Source organism: Phalangium opilio, unplaced genomic scaffold (genome assembly GCF_054372755.1).
Source record: "Phalangium opilio isolate 3A_F unplaced genomic scaffold, DU_Popi_V2 ptg000082l_1, whole genome shotgun sequence".
Lineage (NCBI taxonomy): Eukaryota > Metazoa > Arthropoda > Arachnida > Opiliones > Phalangiidae > Phalangium > Phalangium opilio.
The window spans coordinates 3,629,481-3,648,492 of NW_028324189.1; the positions used below are offsets into that span (position 1 = coordinate 3,629,481).

Sequence of the window (19,012 nt, forward strand, 5' to 3'; positions counted from 1 at the left end):
TTTTGTTTTGTGTTTAAATCAAGGTGATATATAATCTATATCACGTGTTTCTTTCATAGGAGAGTTTATACTACAGATTACATGAATTGCACAAAACGAAATATCTTTAATATACCAAGTAAAATGCGATACAAGATTGAAATATATATATAGTGGATTAATTTGGTCTAGGCTTGGCTAATCAAAGCATGCATTTTTATGCGAATATTTATGACCTTTGGAAGTAGGGTACTTGGTGTAAATCGGCTTTGTAACCCCTGACCCATTTGGGTCCAGTGTAAATCTTTGTGTCGCCTTCCATTTGGGCTCGCCAGTTACCCCTGGGGAAGTAGATATCTCTCTGTCGGGCACCTTGGTCCAGTACGGGAGCAACCAGGATATCGTTACCCAAGAGGTACTGGGAATCGCAGTCCAGGGCGTTTTCGTCTTCGGGGTCATTCCACCATAGTGGTCGTACAATAGGGTTACCATTTCGGACGGCTTCGTTGGCCAATTCTTGGAAGACGTGCTTGTAGTTCTCGTGGAGTTCAACCATTTTCTTAGAGATGTCGATCGTCTCTGGATCGTAGTCCCAAGGAGTAATTGAGAATTGTAAGGAAGGCATGAAGACGTTGACTTGGAGCCATCTGATGAAGAGTTCCTTCTCTGGCTTTGTAACGTTACCGTAGGCGTTTCCGCCAATCATGTCGGGTAGGACGAAGGGATATCCGATGGAGGAAAAGAGTAGAGCAGTCGTAATCAGGGACTTGAGACCGTTGTCGTAACCCCAGTTGGAATCTTTGTCCAACATTCGAATGAAGATGGGTAGATCTTGGGATTTGTACGCGGCACGAACTTCAACTCCGGCTCCAAACCTAGCTACGGTTTGGGTATACTTTTGGGTAAAAAGGGCGGGTCTCTTCATGACCTCCGGGTCACTCAAAATGAAGCTACTGTTCAACCATCGCAGTTCCCCGGCGTCAAATTTGAACGTGTCGATTCCGGCTTCCTTCTGTACTTTTTGAAGTCTGTTGATGTACCAATCGGCCGCGTCTTTGTTGGAGAAGTCGATGTAGCCGGCGTCTCCATTCCACCAAGTTGTCAATAATGGGTCATTGGGTGATTTGGCGTCTAGAACGAAGTACTTCTTGTCTTTACCTTCTTTGTGAGCTGGGCAGTCTGTATTGACGAAAGGATGAACCCAAAATGAAACTCCGAATCCGAGATCTTTGATCTTTTTGACCATATCGGCTGGGTTGGGGAACTTTTTTGTGTCGAATTCCAACTGGCCATAGCAGCTAGCCCACTTGTCATCGACTTCGAGGTGACTGGCTTTGAATCCGTGGTCCGCGATTTCTTGAGCGTATTGCAAAACAGTCGTCTGGTCAATAACGGCCTTGTATTTTGCCCAAGTAGACCAAATTGGTTTGGCGATGACTTCGATGTCAACTGGTCCGCGGGGTTTCTTGGTCCAACGGCTTAAACCGTAATCTACGACGTCCCGGATGTTCTTGGCGGTACAAACGGTATAAGACAGAGTTTTAATATCGGTTTTGTGCTCGGTAGAGTAAGGATACTCGTCGTAAGAAGCCGAAAAGCACATTTTCTCGTCTCCTGTTTGGTTGAATCGGACAAACAGTGGCGTGTCTTCGTCAACCGCGATGGAGTAACCCTTGGAGTTGTACCAGACTCGTTCAATGACGCCTCCGTAAGGATGATGGAAGAAGTCTCCGGTGACGTAAGGGTTTCGCGCCTGGTTCAAATTTTGAATTGGCCAGTGCTGTTCTTTGAGTTCGCCTCCACCGTACCACAAGGCTCCTATTAATCATAGAATGAACTTCAATCCTAGTCGCCTCTAAATAGTTTTTTTGAGGAAAAACTTACCCGTTAAATCAAAGCAATCTTCTTGGGTGCTCGGTGGATCGTACCAAGTAACTGTGTAACATTCAGTATCTTGGCGGCCAGCTTGTGCCCTTTGAATCTTGACGTTAGAACCGTGTGTTCGGAAACCCATGCTGATTTCGTCCGGCGCTCTGCTTGGTTCATACTGCGCTTGATGTTCGTACCCACTTGGTGGCACGCCGAGATCGATCTTAAGGGTTTCCTTGAAACCTCCAATTTCCAACTTCAATTCATCTCCATATTTAGCCGTTACACGTTCTAACTTCTGTTGATTCGTCTGGTCGCAAGCTACAAGAGTCACCATGGAAATCCACGCGAGAACTAATTGTAGTCTCATCTTGGTTGTACTCTACGTCGAGAAACAAAAAAAAAACAGTTCAGTATAGTTTCAGTAAAAGTCAAAACACTTGTATGAAGCAGAAACCACGTGCTTATGACGTTTGAGATTGAGTCATTCAAGGGTAGGAAAACATACGTTCCAAACCCACAACCTCCACCTTGACGATTGTGAAATATGTTTATAGAATGTTCTAAAACTCTTTATAGACATACGCTAACGATTAGTTTTCTGAAGGCCAAAGATCCAGTACCCCGCTCAATTATAGTTACACCAATAGACCATTTTTTAAAGCTACATATCCTACTTGTCTACCATTCTAATCCTTCATCAAACTCCAAAGCCTCTTTGCAAAAATATCTCAAGAAAACTATTTAAGACTTACCTATTTTTCTTCGTTGTCTCCTGTTGCTCTGGCAAAACGGAAACTAATCTGAATTATATTGGGAGTTTCACCTCTTTATATATATTTCGAAGGTTAGCGTTTTTACTCTTTACTCGGAATAGATAAAATGGTTCGATATTGGCTGGCGTTGATTGTGAAGAGGTGCTTGTGTGTGTGTGAATAAGAGATGGAAGCTGTGGAAATGTTTAATCAGTTTGACTGGGACGTTTCCACTGTTCTTTTTATCTCGAATCCGTTGTTGTTGGAAGGTAGGTAACCAATGAGAAAAATCGTCTAAATTGATTGCAGTTGATATGTATGTTTTCATTCGGTTTTTGAACGTGAATCTTGAAGAAATGATTTGTCATTTTTTCTTATCATTCAAGCTGGTAATTCCTACTCTTAAAATTCCTCAAAACAATGATTTTAAAAAATATTTCCTTCTCTTAAAATCCAATTACAAAATTGAGCTCAAAATACTATATTTAATCTAATTGAGCTCTTTTTTATCAGTTTATTAATTATGATTGAACTTACTATATCGTGTTCAAGGGAGCTAGAAGATGACTCAATTTCGTCATTTTGTACCGCATACATGTTTTGAAATTTTCGTTATACAGTGTGGAAAGGATGGATAAAAAACACTTAGTAAAGTGATTTCTTCAGTACGGATTAAACGAGTGTTTGTTTCATCTCTTCCATACTGTAGGTGAGTCTTAATTTTAGAACTTGTGCCAAAATATCGCTGGGAAAAGGGTATCTTTAAATAAACCTTTCTTAAGTGTTATAATTTGCACCTTATAGATATATGTCCCTAGAATAACCCTTAATTCGTCCCAAAACGAGCAATGTTGTCCCTAATAAAAACTCGGGAAAATTATAATTTTTAGTAAAAGTCAGGGAAAACTCAGGGAAATGTATAATTTTTAGTAAAAGTCAGGGAAAACTCAGGGAAATGTATAACTTTTAGTAAAAGTCAAGGAAATGTGTAGTTTTTATTAAAAGTCAGGGAAAACTCAGGGAAATGAAGTATGATAGGTTAAAGTGTATTTTAAAATATTTGGTGATCTTCAAATATATTAGAAAATCTTGACAATATCAGAGAAATCGGTTTACATATTCCATGATATGAAATTATCTTCAAATAATTATTTTCGAATTAATTTTCAATTTAATTAATAGCCTGGTCTACTTTCCCAGGGAACAATTAGCGCAATCATGTAAAAAATGTTGAAACTATTTTCACCGGACCTTCAGGCTAAATTTTGACGGATAGACAGACCTGGGTCGTTTTATTTTAAATACTGTACAAATAGGGAACTATTATCTGGGCGATAAAACCAACCCGACATGTCTGAATATTGAGAGTTGTCCCAAATAACATAGTCTCCGATATACAGGTCATCTTCACTTGCCTCCCTCTCCCTGCAAAAAAAAAATATTACCCGATTTGAATGTCGACCCAAATCAAGTCAGAAGTTACAGATAAGTTTTCTTACCCAACAATACCTCGCCTTGTTTATAATGAAAACAGATTATGAAACTTTACGTCTACCGCTTCTTGCCAATTTGCTATAGCTCTTCAAGATAGCTAAATAATAGATTGATTATATTGGCTTCAAATGATAATGCATCAATAGGGAATTTTGGGATTTACCAAGTATTTATTAACCTATAGCTGAGAATATGAAGGTACAGTTTTAGCCTTTGGTTTCATTAGTAGCAAAATTCGTCAACGATAATGAAATGTATAGATTTTTAATATTGGCCTAATTTTTCTCATGTGAAAAGGACGTGATTGTGTGTAGTGGATACAGGGTTTTTCAAAAATGGTGGTTAGGGGTCATCCCTAAAATACTCTAATCAAACCACCCTGTAAATCAGTAAACGCTGTGCTGGGGTTGCAATTGTTCAAGGTTGAATTTTTAATCTAAGACGCTTTCGGTTTAGGCCTACTGATCTCTCGACAACCTTCAAGCTTTCGTACATTGGATTAGGGGTCATCCGTAAAACACTTCAATCGAAACCCCCTGTATAGGTTTATATCAACGCAGTGCAAGGTTCGCAATTGTTCAAGGTTGAATTTTTAATCTAAGACGTTTTCAAGATCTTCAAAACACAATGAAACCTGGCCAAATCTTTTAATTGAAAACACGCATATATTCTTGGAGATACGAATGAGTTCTTGGAATTATTTATGCATTAATTTTCTAATCGAATTCTGATTATGATATGTTTTGATTCCATTAATATATCCGAATCATTATTTGCTAATATTATGGTACACTGTAATTAACTTAATTATTGTTGATACCCAGCGTTTCGTAAGGTATTTAATGACAATCTTTGAGGAGCTTGGTGCGTAATTTTGGGGCAAACAAATCCACTCAAATGTTATTTGTTATTCATAATCCGAAGAAGTATTTATATCTCAAGAAATATTTATTTTTAATTTCGTATGGTACACTGTAATTAACTTAATTATTGTTGGTACCTATCGTTTCATAAGATATTAAATGACAATCTTTGAGGAGATAGCTGCGTAATTTTTGGGGTAAAATAATCCACTCAAATGTTATTTGTTATTCATAGTCCGAAGAAGTATTTATATCTCAAGAAATATTTATTTTTAATTTCGGCAATTATTTTTTTATTTTTTTTTTTGGGAGTGAAAGCAAAAAAGTGTAAGACGCGGTCCGGTCCACTTGAGCGGTCGGTGTATTTTGTCTCGTAAACGATTAAACAACGTAACGTGTATAGGGGTAATAACAATCTTAAACTTACTCGAACAAGAATTTGGTACGTTAACTTTCGGCCTTGATCAACCATTGAAACATGCGCATATCTTTTCTGATTTTTTTTATGTCGATTAGTAAGGTAAGCTTTAATATACTTCCCACGCCGGTGATTTTTTTCCAGGAAACAAAGACTAATAGCGTCTTTACTAGACTGGAAAAAATGTTTGATATATAGCATTCCCAATTTAAATAAATTATTATATTATATTCAAGTTCATGGCTAGAAAATTATAATTTACACTTAATGGTGTTGAAAATAATGGATATTATTATTATTATTTTATTTCAATTCAATTCGGTACCTGAAGGGTGTTATTTTATTTATTTTTTTTATTTAATTCTAATTAATAAATTATACTAGTTTATAGTTCAAATTTAATGTAATGAAATTTTCATATTTCTATTTTTAGAAACACGTGGATGAGACTTGAAAGCTTCGTCAGCGTGTGAGTAATATTAAAATTTTATTAGACGTTTTAATGGTTAATTAGGGAAAATAAAGTTTAGTTAAATGAGTAACATCATATAGACCACCGCTAGAAATAAAGTAAATATGGTGCTTTCAGTTAGGGTTGAAGCTATGATTTGTGAGATAGTTTACACGAGACCATATTGGTGGATTGAATGTATTAGGAAAGCTGAAACCCATATACCAATGTGGCTGCCAGAACTGTGGTGTAAGACTTAAAAGGTTATGACGTAGTATTCACTGAATACCGTGAAAACATACATACCCATTATAATTTAATATTAATAGAAAACAGAACAAACAAACCCCCTTTGAAACAAAAAAATATATATTTAGTATTATTATATTCTTGTTCTTATATACAAATATTTCCTATACTTTATAAAAGTGTTTTAGAACAAAATATAAACGAGGTAGGCCGTATCCTCTCCATCCATCTTACCTTGCTAAGAAAGGGGGATGAAATAAATTTGAGAAAAAGGTATGGGGAAAACACAAATCTGACGGCGAAAGAGAAGCAAACGAATCATAAGGCTAAGCCTAACCGAAGGGAGTCAAATATAAAACCAGAAAATTCGGTCAGGCCTCCATTCGACATAGATCTTTCAAGTTCAAGGACTATAATACACCACGCGTCTCACGCCAACGCTCGCGTTTCTTTTTGGAGCCTCACGAAAATAATTTCAAGAAATAGTTTTTCTCGTGGGGGAGAGTGTCTATGAGCTGGTGAATTTCGCATTCCGTTCTTATTTTATCCGAAGATAACACCGCGAAGAAACGACACTCTAGTCCGTCCCAAGCCTTCTTGGATGGCTCTCTTTAAGAATGGTGGGTGTATGATACCCACAAGTTCCTGTAGGATCAAACTCAACGTAAGTGATCCACTTCTCTGTTTATATTTCAGTTTTTCTTTTGTTGATAAAATTGGTCTCAATTTAGTTTTGGGTGTGGGTGTCTTGCCTTGTTCAGTAGCTTTGATCCCTTAATTGGTTGGGTTATTAACTTTCTTGGACAGTTGTTTCGAATTGAGACCACCAAATGAAAATTGTTTGGTTGTTATCAGATTATTGTATAAAGTTTTGAACCCAATTAGAGATTGTGTGGGTGTTAAGTATTGGAATTTTTAATGGGGTTTGACCTTTTTTCCAAGCCCTTTAATAATTGAGTATAGTTTAATTTAATTACGTTTTCAAATGAATAAATAATTATGTTATGGATCTATTGTTTAAATTATATTCTTGTGAAAAAGAATTTAATGATATTGTTTATGTATATAGTTTGGAACCTCTTTGAATGGACGTAAATTACAGTAGATAGACCTTTGTTTTTTAATTATACTTAACCTCTTTCCAATCTCGTAGTTAAGTTTTACAAAATATATAAATTCTTAATTGATCGATTATACTCTTTAAGTTTAAAACAAAATAAATTACGGAATGAGTTTGATGGTTTCTCGGTATTAATTTTGAGCCCTTTAGGTGTTAAATCGTATAATTTTAATCCCCTTTGCGTTATTTAATTATGATTAAAGTTAATTAATAAATTAACACTTCCGAGACAAAGAAATGTTATGTAAAAATTCACTTTATTATCAAATATTCTAAATAGGTAATAAATAGCAACCTCAAACTATTATTACGTGAGAAGAAATTCGAATATCTTTTACAACAATCCGTTTTACGTACAATTCAGTTGAAGTCACTTCCCATTACGATTCTTGCTAAGTTATAAAAAAATGCTTTTGCACTTCTCACCCTTGTAGATTTAAAACTTAAATACCCTAATAAAAATACGGAATCTCCCAAAGCTATCTGATAATACAAAATAAACTATATAAAAATCCTTTTAATGCATCGTTAAATATCGGTGAGGCTTCTTTCTCTAAACATGATAATCCGTATGGCCCGCAGCTACATTTGTAATTATTACCAAAAAAATTGTACTGTTGAATTTTCTCACGTATTTTATCTCGAATTATATTTAACGCGAACTCTCCAGGCAATGTTATACTACCACAAGAATTGGTACATACATCCCTTGAAATAGAGACTTTATTTGCACATGGATGACACAAGTTTGTGATTGCCCTACTGCACATGGAGGTCACAATTAAGCTTGTGATTGTCCTGCACAGGAAGGTCACAGTTTTGTGATTGTCCTGCACATGAAAAAGCAGGAGGGGCACAAGTTTGTGATTGTCCTGCACATGAAAGAGCAGGAGGGGCACAAGTTTGTGATCGTTCTGCACATGGAGGACGCAAGTTTGTGATTGTCCTGCACATGAAAGAGCAGGAGGGGCACAAATTTGTGATTTTCCTGCACATGGAAGAGCAGGAGGGGCACAAATTTGTGATTTTCCTGCACATGGAAGAGCAGGAGGGGCACAAATTTGTGATTTTCCTGCACATGGAAGAGCATAAGGTCACAAGTTTGTGATTGTCCTGAACATGGAGGACTAGGAGGTCACAAATTTGTAATGTTTTCATAAAATATCAACCTAACCTAAATCAATGTTTAAAAAATATGAGACATAGATCCCCTAAAATAAACGCCGGAAACGATTACCTCTTTTAGACTTCTTTTTTCGTTACTAAGAAACCATTTTATTCTTTAGTTTTCGATATCGAAATCTATCTGTAATTCTTTCTCCTGTCACGATTAGAAACTAAAATAATCTACGACCATCTAGCTTGGTTTTCGGTAACTTTCTATAAAATATAATCAATAATTTCTTAAAAAAATATTCGTAACTAAATGAAACCCTATTCTTACAAACAGTATACGAATTATTAAAGAGGCAAAGATCGGTTAAACGATAATGTTACGGATTACGTAATCAGTCAGTGTTTGGAATAACAAGTTTTACTACGCTCCTTGCTGGCTCCTCATCTTTTAAAGATTTTCTTCAAAATTACTTCTTTTTCTTCCCCCGCCAACCTGTTGCAATGGTTTGGCGCCATCCCCAATTCGAACGTGTTAGGAATTGAACTTACATAAATCCCCAAAGGGACTAGTAAAAAAAGAACCAGGGTGTGCATCATATAAGCGTACAATCCCCTATTCCATTTTCTGCCGTGTAGTTTTTCACACGGTGATATAACTTAAAAATAACCTTAATAACAAATGTCTCATCCTCTCTTCTTGTGGTGGTCGGTTTTGCGTTATCTTGGGATGACGAACGTATCTCGAATTGGGGCCAAAATATTCTTGAATTTTTTTTCTCTCCTCAAAATTCTCGTGGAAGTTTTCAATTCTGGTTGGTACGGATGTAAATATTCTCTGCCTTCTTCTATTTAAAAGGTTTAGTTTGTCTTTTAGTTTAAGTATTCGCGGCCATGAAGATTCTAGGTCAAATTAAATTGTGCCCTTTGGACATTATTGGTGTAGTTTTTTTCTTCTTATATTCGCGTAACGGGATGTTTAATGATGGTGGTGGTGGTGAGGTTATTTTTAAGTTTATTATGCATATTTTAAAGGTATAATTAAAATTTAATGATGCACTCTTAATTAACTTTGAATGGTAATGTAATGATGAATTCGTCATAGTTTTTAATTGTAATTTAATTTTTTGGATTCGTGAGGTGTTCGGGCACGGAAGGCTATTCTTAAATTTATTCTAGATTAAATTAATTAAAATATCTCTATCCTTTTTCATTAATTTTTATTCAATAAATAATTATTATTTCGAATAAAAACAATAAAATTTTATTTTGAATTTTTCAGCTAGTTAACTTTACAAGATTAGGGTACCAGACTAACTTTTATTAAATCTAGATTAATCAATACAGTAAAGTGAAATATCTCTATCCTTTTTCATTAATTTTTATTCAATAAATAATTATTATTTCGAATAAAAACAATAAAATTCTATTTTGAATTTTTCAGCTAGTTAACTTTACAAGATTAGGGTACCAGATTTAACTTTATTAAATCTAGATTAACCAATACAGTAAAGTGGAATTTAGACATGAAATTAGACGCCTTTGAATACATCTTTTCCATACCAATAAATAAATAAATATATACTTTCCTCATCAAATATTATATTAAAAAAAACCAAACTCGATCGTGACTGGAAACAATTCAAGAATTCGAAAATACAACTTGATTTTTAAAAAGAATTACATTTATATTATAAGTAGCCTTATCTAGACCGCAGGGAAATGAAGCGACTAATAGTGGTAGATTTTTCTAGGTCATGATCAATATTATCCCGCGTTTCTTGTAGTCATTACACCCATTATATTCCCTTTATGAACGAAAAAGCTTAAAAAAATATATATGCAACAGTGTAATATAAATCAAATATAAATTGGGGTATAGGGAAATAAGTAAGAAAACACGTGTGTGTTGTTTAACATAACAAATCGATGAACATCGTGATAAAGTTTTTAATAACAAACTGGGTGTGCATTTTTAAACGGGATTCTAACCCATAATTAGATTCATTGGAAAGTTTAAGGAAATAATCACACGAGGACACGCGATGGAAATTGAATTGTTTTTAAGAATTATGAGAAATTTATCAAATTTCTCCTCCTGTCTCCCGTCATCCTTGAGTGCTTGGTGATGCGTTTGTTGATATTTTCTCTTCTTCTGCTCGCTCACGCGCATCCTCCTCGCGCATCTTTTATAAATAATTCAAAGGATAAAAATTATTAATAAAGAACCAATATTAGAACTAAGAAAATCTAAGGTTATTTACTTTAGGAAACCGATAATATTGTAATTTACTTGTTGTTTTATAAATAACTTGTTTAAATTATCAATTTATTGCGGAATGTTGAAAAAATCAAGTCCGTCCACATTTTAACCCGTTTTATTTAAGTGGAGATATTCAATTTTGAATTTTGGGGTCTCCTTCAGTATCACAATATTATCCTTTGGATATCACGTCCTAGATTCTATATTTTTTCGAAATCTTTGTATTTAAAAGTCGAATTTTCCCCTTCTTGTTTTGGTTTAATTCTGAATGGGCGTAGTTTTTGTTTTGGTGAGCGTACTGGTTTCATTTAGGGCCTATAATTTAATCCCGGTTTAAATGACCCGAATTAAAATGGGGAATAAGTTATCTCTTTTCTAGAATTTTTTAAACTTAATTGGAATTAAGATTAAAGGTGTCACACGAAAATAATATTTTATTTACTTAAATTTTTTTTATTTAGAGATATCAACTATGGACATTTATATATCTCTTGTTGAGAATTGGATCCGTTATTGGAGAGGATAAACCAAACTTGGGACGTTTCGTAGGATATTCGAGTCTAGGCTCCGGTTCTCTTGATCTCATTGACTTAAGTAGTTACGCTAAGAAAGTTCCAGTGGAAGAACGGTCCGATGATGACCAGGGTACTGAAACTGACACTAAAACCACAACCGAAGAAACAGATATACAAGAGACAACTGGGGAGGGAGACAAGAGCATCGAATATCTCCCGTTCCCCTACAAAGAGTTACCCGTCTTGGTATACGAGAAGAAAGGTGAAGACACGTCCGACGTGCAGCTTAGTTACCAATTAAAAGATCCTACAACGCTCTCTTTGGGTCATCATATCTACCAATTGAAAGATAGTGACCCCAACTCGGACCATCATGTATTCGAGCTTAAAGAACCAGAAGTTGATAAGAAAGAAGCTCTGGAATCAGCATCGACTGACGAAGTACCATCGTCAGAGTCTCTGGACAGCGTTGTGTCCTCGGCTCTAGTCGATAATTCAACCAGTCTTAATGATACCGACTCTAGTTCCTCTGATGTTGATGAAACTAAAGTTGATTCTGATGAAACTAAAGTTAACGATACCGCGGAAGATACTAAATCAACTGACTCTGTGTCAGAATCCATTCAACCTGGAAGTTTGGTTAGTTTGAGTCATGATTCGGATGACAGTGGACAAATGTTACTAACAGCCGTTGGTGGTGATCACGCCTACCAATATGGGTCCGCATCGGAAGGACAAGCAACTTATTATAGCGACGCCATTTATGGTAAAGCCGTAGATTTTGATCAAACATCTACTACAGCGTCACCTATAAGTAACGAAGCAACGCCAATGCATGACACGTATCAACTGAGCGAGAGTCAAGACCAACGCCAAGTTAGTTATCAACAAGTTCCAGGTCAAAGTTCTTATCAAACGCAGTTGGCTTATCAACCATTGGATGGACAAATTGCTTATCAGGATGCGAATGGACAAATTTATCAAGGTCAAGTAGTATACCAAAACGCTCAAGGACAACCCGTTGTCTATCAAAATGCTCAAGGACAGGCACTTAGGCTTCAAGACACTCAACAACAAGGTGTTGAGTATCAAACGCCTCAAGGTCAAACTTTAGAATATCAGCAACCACAAGGTCAAGCCGTGACCTATCAGACTGCTCAAGATCAAATTGTACAATATCAACAAATACCTGGTCAAGCCGTGCAATACCAACCCAGCCAAGGTCAGCAAATATCGTACCAACTTCCCCATGGTTATGAAACCGCTCAAGGGCAACTGCAATATTCCCGATCTCCCGTTCAATACCAAAATTTCCAAGGTCAAATTAGATATCCTACTGCGGCAGCTCAGCTACAATATCAAGCAACTCACGGGCAATTGCAATATCAAGTGGGACAACAGAGTCCGTACCAAGGTAGTCAATCACCGGTACAGTACCAACCATCTCAGAGTTCTGCTCAATTTTCAAGTGGTCAACTTTTCTCTGGCTCTCAAGATTCAATAGCCTATCAACCCACCGAAATTGGTCAAACTGTGACCGACCAAGGAACTCAAGATTCGCAAGAGTCTGCGCAGAGCCACGTTGTTTATCACGACGCCCATGGAGATGTTGTTTATCAGGACGAAAATGGTCAACTGTCTTACGAACCGCCAGGTAAGAAAAAAACCAAGTCTGCTGAGCAGACGGCGGCCTCTCTTGCTGATCTGCAATCGGAACAATCTGAAGCCATCCAACAACAAACCGCCTTTGACGCTGCTTCTGGAAGTTCTCAAGTATTCGTCAATGACTCTCCAACCCAAGCCTCACGTCAAGATGGCCAACAGTTTTCTGTTGAATCAGTTCCAGGCGTTCAGTTATATTACACACAATCTCAGGACTCTCAAGCTTTTGATCCACAATCTTTCAAAGGCTTTCGCTACGAAATGAGCAACGATGAGACCCCAAGAGAAAGCATACACGTCGAAACGGAGGAAACAACCGAAGAACCCCAAATAGTGGAGATAGGTAGACGGTACTCTGAAGCACCATCTAGCACCACTGAAAACCCGGAAACGGAAACCTCTGAGGATTCCCAGACATCGGAAGTGTCAACATCGGCTCCAAAAATCTCCGCTAAAACTGATGCTCAATTTGAACGCTTCGTTAGAGAACAAATGGGACCTCAGTCTTCGGAACAGTACCAAACATTTGCTGCCCCACCTCCTGGTATGTTGGGAGGAGGACCGGGCTTTGGGCATGCGGAATCACCCTTTGGAGGAGGTTTCCAAGGTCATTTTGGGTTCGGTGGTAATTTAGGTCAGGAAAGCGCTCCAAGACCCTTTAACGGAGGCGGTTCAAGTCATAGAGGAATCTTTGGAACTTCTAGACCTAGTTTCGCCTCTATGTTGGAAAACTTAGCGGCCCAAGCTAGCACAATGAATATAAGGGGTGGAATCTTTGGAGGACATCGTGGGGAGAGTCACCAGGGAATGAACCCATTCCAATCAGGAACTAGCGACTCTTTCGCTTTCGGATCGTCGCAACTGGAACCGTCTGCAAACCAGTTTGGTTTAGGAATGGGAGGCTTCACTGGATTTCAAGGTTACAATGAAGACTCTTTAGCTCTTGGTTCAGACTTGGGAGACGGAGGTAGGGAACATGGTGGCCAAAATGGGGGCGATTTTGGAAGGTTTGCTGAAAACTCTGGTTTTGGAGGTGGTGGTTATCCGAGTGGACAAAGAGACAGATATCGTCACGGAATAAGACACGCCCATTTTGACGTCAACGAGCAATTAGCTACCGAATCTCAACAGAGACCTATAGTTCAAGGATGGAAACCCGATCAAAAACCGTTGGAATTTAATCCAGAACACAAACCATTAGATTGGAATCCTGATCAGAAACCTCTACATTGGAAACCAGACCAAAAGCCTTTACAATGGAACCAAGACCAAAAGCCTTTACAATGGAACCAAGACCAAAAACCATTACAATGGAACCAAGACCAAAAACCATTGCAATGGAATCCAGATCAAAAACCATTGGAATTTAACCAAGAACACAAACCCTTAGGATGGAATCCTGATCAAAAACCTGTTGATTGGAAACCAGAACAAAAACCATTTGGATTAGTAGGTTATGGTAACCAAGCTGTAAGTCAAGCCTTCACGACCAATCATAGGGCTAGGCCATTCAAGGAAATTGAAGACGCGATAGCCTTTTTGAAACAAATACCACCGGAAAATCTGATATCACCTCATAGAGGTCAATTCCTTCTTCGTCCTGAAGAACCTCACTTCCCTAAAGAAATTCGCAACCCTCTCCTCGAGTTCGTAGACAAGCAAATAAAAGACCAATTTACTAAAAAACCTGAAGAAAAACCAATGATGAGTACCACCCCTAAACCACCTCCACCACCTTCACCAATCCCGCCACCTAAAGCCATGCCACCCCCAACTACGCCAAAACCCCCAACCTATCACATAGTTCATAATATTATGCATAGTATAATCCATAAAGATCAAATGGCTGCAGCTGCTGCTCAAAAACAAGCTCAACAGAGTCCTATTGTACAAAATGGTCACGTTTATAGAAAAAAACCAGGAACGCCAGCTGCATTTGGCGAGAGAATCAAACTGGGTCAACAAGCAAATAACGTTGCAATAAATAACCAAGGAGCGCCAATTATAATCTACCAAGGCGTCCGTCCATCAGTCCACACTATGAAGAAACCACAACTCCAAACCGTAACTGAAAAACCCAAAGCCATGGCGTCTCAACTTAGTACTAATTACTACAAACCCCGTCCTCAAGCTTTGCGAGAACAAAATGGACCAGCTTTGAGAGCCACGTATGGTAAAGTCGGTTCGTTTGATTCCGGACGCTCCTTGCCGTATTATCATCGTCCAGTGTATCCTGATGGTCAGAAACCAGCTAAACAAAACGCGATTGAGTCATACCTTTCCCGTATACCTAGTAGACCATTAAGTAGACCATCTTTACGCCCACCAACGCGTAAACCATTGATGAAACCAGTTGGTAGCAGCGCAACAACCCAAAAATCTACTAGTTACAGCACTGTCTTCCGGTACGCTGGCTTCGAATTCCCCAAATACAAAGTCGGGGGCTCAAACTCGAGTACAGCAGTAAAAGTAACGCAATATTCTCCATCGCTGAAGACGCCGGAATCTAGCAAAGATACTAAAACCACGGGTTCCAGTTTGACACCAACCGATTCTTGGACCGCGGGTCTCTACAGCCATAAATCAGAGTACACCCCGGTCTCAACACCCAAGACGGAAACGGCGTCAATTGGGATACGTCGGTCTTCGTTAGTCACCGAGAGTTTTGGAGGGGCTGGTACTTGGATACCCGTGTCCAAGCCTGAAGAATCTAAGTACGTCAAAGCCGTAGCCGCCGAAACTGGAGACAAGATACTCTACACGCCACGCAACATTTAATTAAAAACAGAGACATTTGTACAAATATTAATTTGTCAACTGGTGGAAAAATTGTAAATAGTGTTCATACGTAGAAATTAGATTATGAACAAAGAGAATTTATCATTGAATATCAATTGACACATCCTCTTTGTTGTGAGGTGACCTTTTTCTCAAACTTGTTAGGTATTATTTTTTTATAATTACAAGTACTTATCTTAGCTAGTACAGGTTTACTGGTTCTTCACTGCTGGACAGTGCAACTCTTTAGTCCATGGTTTTTATAAAGTCTTTTTAATGGAAACCTCGGTTGGAACAATTAAGAATACATACAAAGTATTAGATATAAATTATTGAAGAATCAATTCGTATACACATTAATATACCCATGACCATTAGAAAAGAAACGTTCGTAAGTCTTCAGTTTCAAATTAGAGTAAAATTATTATTTTGAAAAAGAGAAATAAAAAACATTCCTTTTTCTGTAGTGATTTTTAGTAGAAAACCTACTGTTCCTAGAGTGATAATTATTACACGATTGTTGTAATTTTGTATTAAAAAATTCATACAATCTTAATTTCTTAAACGTTGTAAATACAACATTTTTCTTTTTGTTCATTTGCCTATTTCAAGGTTTCTGGCTGAACATTCTGTAATGTAATCGAAACTTCCCCGCCTACGATAACAGGTACGTGGCCCGAATACATAATCTACTTGTTTTATCACAAAGTTGACAAGGGTTGACGTACAAGTTGTAAAACACGGGCGCTTTTGGTTTTCAAGCCTGTAATATTAGAAAAGCGCTGAAATATTCAATAATTTGTTGGAATAAGACTTCATTTAGATCAAACAGGTGGTTTGGAGTTCCGAGTTAAGCCCAAGTTTTTATCGATTAAGTTCTCGAAATGGCTTAATTGTTATAAAACATTGCCTTAATTAAGTAATAACGTATCGCGTGTTTCATTGGAAACTAACTCGATTTTATGACATTGGGTAATAAATTACAGCAGGGTTTTTAATAATAGACCTCAAGGGTCAAAGTTTATTAAGATTATTAACTTCGTTATGGGTTATAAAAACCAAGCGAACAAAATCATGAACGCCTTAATTAAACTATGGAACAGAATCACGAAGAACCTAGTTTTAGTTATTCCCTGAAATTTGGTATCGAACGTATTTTAAACATTAATTATATCGATGTCAAAATTGATGATCAGGATGTGTTTTCTGGATCTGGATCATCTTCTACTTCTTCCGGTTTACAGAACTTAAATGCCAAAGAAAATAAAGGTAATTCTTTCATCTAGGGAACCGGTTTTTGTACCCATGCGGTATTGGATTCCTTCTGTCTTATTCGCTGTGGCGTTTTTGTTAATAAACAGGAAAATATTTTGGGGGAAAATAATATCAACAGTTGTATAGAGGGAACTTTTTAAGGTTAAATGCTTGAATTATCTTTTAAGGTGGGTTTTTGAGTGAATTGTGGCGACGCCTTGTGTTTTTATTAGGAACTTAAGTGGCCATGTATTATTAAAAGTAATTCGGTTCTTAAATTATTTGAACCTGGAAAATCTTAGGTCAATTTGAAGATTGAATATTAATGTCTAAATTAGTTAAGGGTTGGAATGCTTAAAATGGACGGACGCTAGCTAACACGTCAGGCTTTACTGTCCACTAATGATTACTTTTTCTATATGTATATTTCATGATACTTTCGTGGCAAAATTATGCCTGCCTATTAATTATTTCGAACATGTCTCGTTGTTCGATTGACATAATATGTTCCCTGTATAGTGTTTTAGTCAATGCTTCACGGAATTCAGTAGCTAAGCCTAACTAGGCCTAACATTACTGTTTAGAGTTTAAACTATATATGGATCCATCATATTAGGCCGGGTATGTCCATCAAATAACTCGAAGTGCATGGTCCCTTGACGGTTAGCAACCTTAACCCGAGATGTAGGGACCCATACCTAATCAATCAATCGACACGTCCTGGAAAGTGAATATACTGTAGACTTGAAGAGAAGAGGTATACTGTATTTAGGATTTTAGGTTAGGTTAAGTTAACTCGAGTTGAGTTTGGGTTCTGTAGGCCAATTTCTCGCCTGGTTGACTGGTGTCCTATAAAAGTTACTCGCTTTGTGTGGCAAGTATTTCAGTATGTTAGTGAAAATGTAATGAAAATTTCCCTTTAAAATTCACGCTGAACACGTCGCGGATTATTGAGATTATCTTATATTTAAATTAAGTTTAATCCATATATTACGGTTGGTTTATAGGTACTGTCACTCAACCGAGAGGTAGAACCAGTTTCTCGACATGGCAGATTTCGGAATTGGAATCTGTGTTCCGGCTGACACATTATCCCGATGTCTATCTAAGAGAATCTTTGGCGTCTAGACTGAATATTGAAGAAAGCAGAGTGCAGGTTATGGTTTACTAAGCCTATTTAATTTATCCGATTATAGAAAAGATGTGCTTATTTTATCAGTAATTTTAATATATACATAGGTTTGGTTTCAAAACCGCAGAGCCAAGTATAGACGTTGTCGTCGACATTGTAATGGCAATATATTCAATCCTTCATTAGTAAGGAACCCAAATTCGATTCACGAATGCTTCAGTTCCAGTAGATCTTATTGGAATTTGTACTTATCAACTGTTGACGATACGAAGGCGAAAGAGTTAACTTCTGCGCCTTCGGGGTAGTTCGAAAAATATATAATGTTTTTGAAAAACCATTAGATTCACCCCAAAGGTGTTAACAGTTAACCTCCAAAGCATCATTCAAAAATTCAAAACATATAATTTAATAATTATATACACATATATATAGAAATGGAACCGGTTCAAAATGATATTCAATATCACAATATCACATTATGTTTTGCTACAATTGTATATATTTTATATATACAATAACCATATAATTAAATAATTAAGAACGTAATACATAATGATATTAAGACTTCAAAACGGATTTACTCCAAATTTTACGCACTTAATTCAAAAAATACTACGAAAATAACTATAATCAACTGAAAATCCAAACTAAGATAATAAAATTATTCGGTAAAAAAAAATAAGAAGAAATAATAAAAACAGAATAATCAAGAAAACAAATTTAGTTCATTCGAATACCACGCCTATGCAATCGAATCAAGAATAGGTTCCTCAACACGCTACATCACGCACCCTTCAACGATCAGTTCATCCATTTGGAACCACCAATCTCGTCAGTCAGTCGTTTTCAATGCCGCTGATTTAAAGAGAAGGTGAAATTGTCCACAAGAAAATTTTATGGTACCGCAATTAAGAACTTGGTTGAATTTTTCTGTAGAGTACGATTTTAAATTTTTAAATAGATTTATAGATCTAGATATTATTAACTGTTCCTCTTAGGTTAAATTCTATAGGTCAAGGGTCAACATGGACAGGCTGCTAGTTCTAGGTCTGTCCTTAAAGATCTGTAGATATTGACAAGGAACTTATGAGGTATCA

The 19,012-nt window shown here is 36.9% G+C and overlaps 2 protein-coding genes across 3 annotated transcripts; one reads left to right on the plus strand and one right to left on the minus strand.

Annotated features, from left to right (window-relative positions):
- Positions 1 to 82: 82 nt before the first annotated feature.
- tobi (target of brain insulin) lies at positions 83 to 2,764 on the minus strand. Its single transcript, XM_089847735.1, has 3 exons — positions 2,604 to 2,764; positions 1,864 to 2,230; positions 83 to 1,797 (listed from the first exon to the last, which is right to left on the minus strand). The coding sequence occupies exons 2-3, from the start codon at positions 2,216 to 2,218 to the stop codon at positions 209 to 211; spliced, it is 1,944 nt and encodes a 647-aa protein (XP_089703861.1). The 5' UTR covers positions 2,219 to 2,230; positions 2,604 to 2,764; the 3' UTR covers positions 83 to 208.
- A 3,497-nt stretch (positions 2,765 to 6,261) lies between these two features.
- Positions 6,262 to 18,233, plus strand: LOC149651002 (uncharacterized). Of its 2 annotated transcripts, none has more exons than XM_089847744.1 (4): positions 6,262 to 6,742; positions 11,036 to 16,798; positions 17,791 to 17,939; positions 18,023 to 18,233. In XM_089847744.1, the coding sequence occupies exons 1-2, from the start codon at positions 6,680 to 6,682 to the stop codon at positions 15,527 to 15,529; spliced, it is 4,557 nt and encodes a 1,518-aa protein (XP_089703870.1). In that variant the 5' UTR covers positions 6,262 to 6,679; the 3' UTR covers positions 15,530 to 16,798; positions 17,791 to 17,939; positions 18,023 to 18,233. The 2 variants fall into 2 exon arrangements, with proteins under 2 accessions (XP_089703870.1, XP_089703869.1); XM_089847743.1 differs by having other exon boundaries at positions 11,036 to 16,196.
- Positions 18,234 to 19,012: the final 779 nt, after the last annotated feature.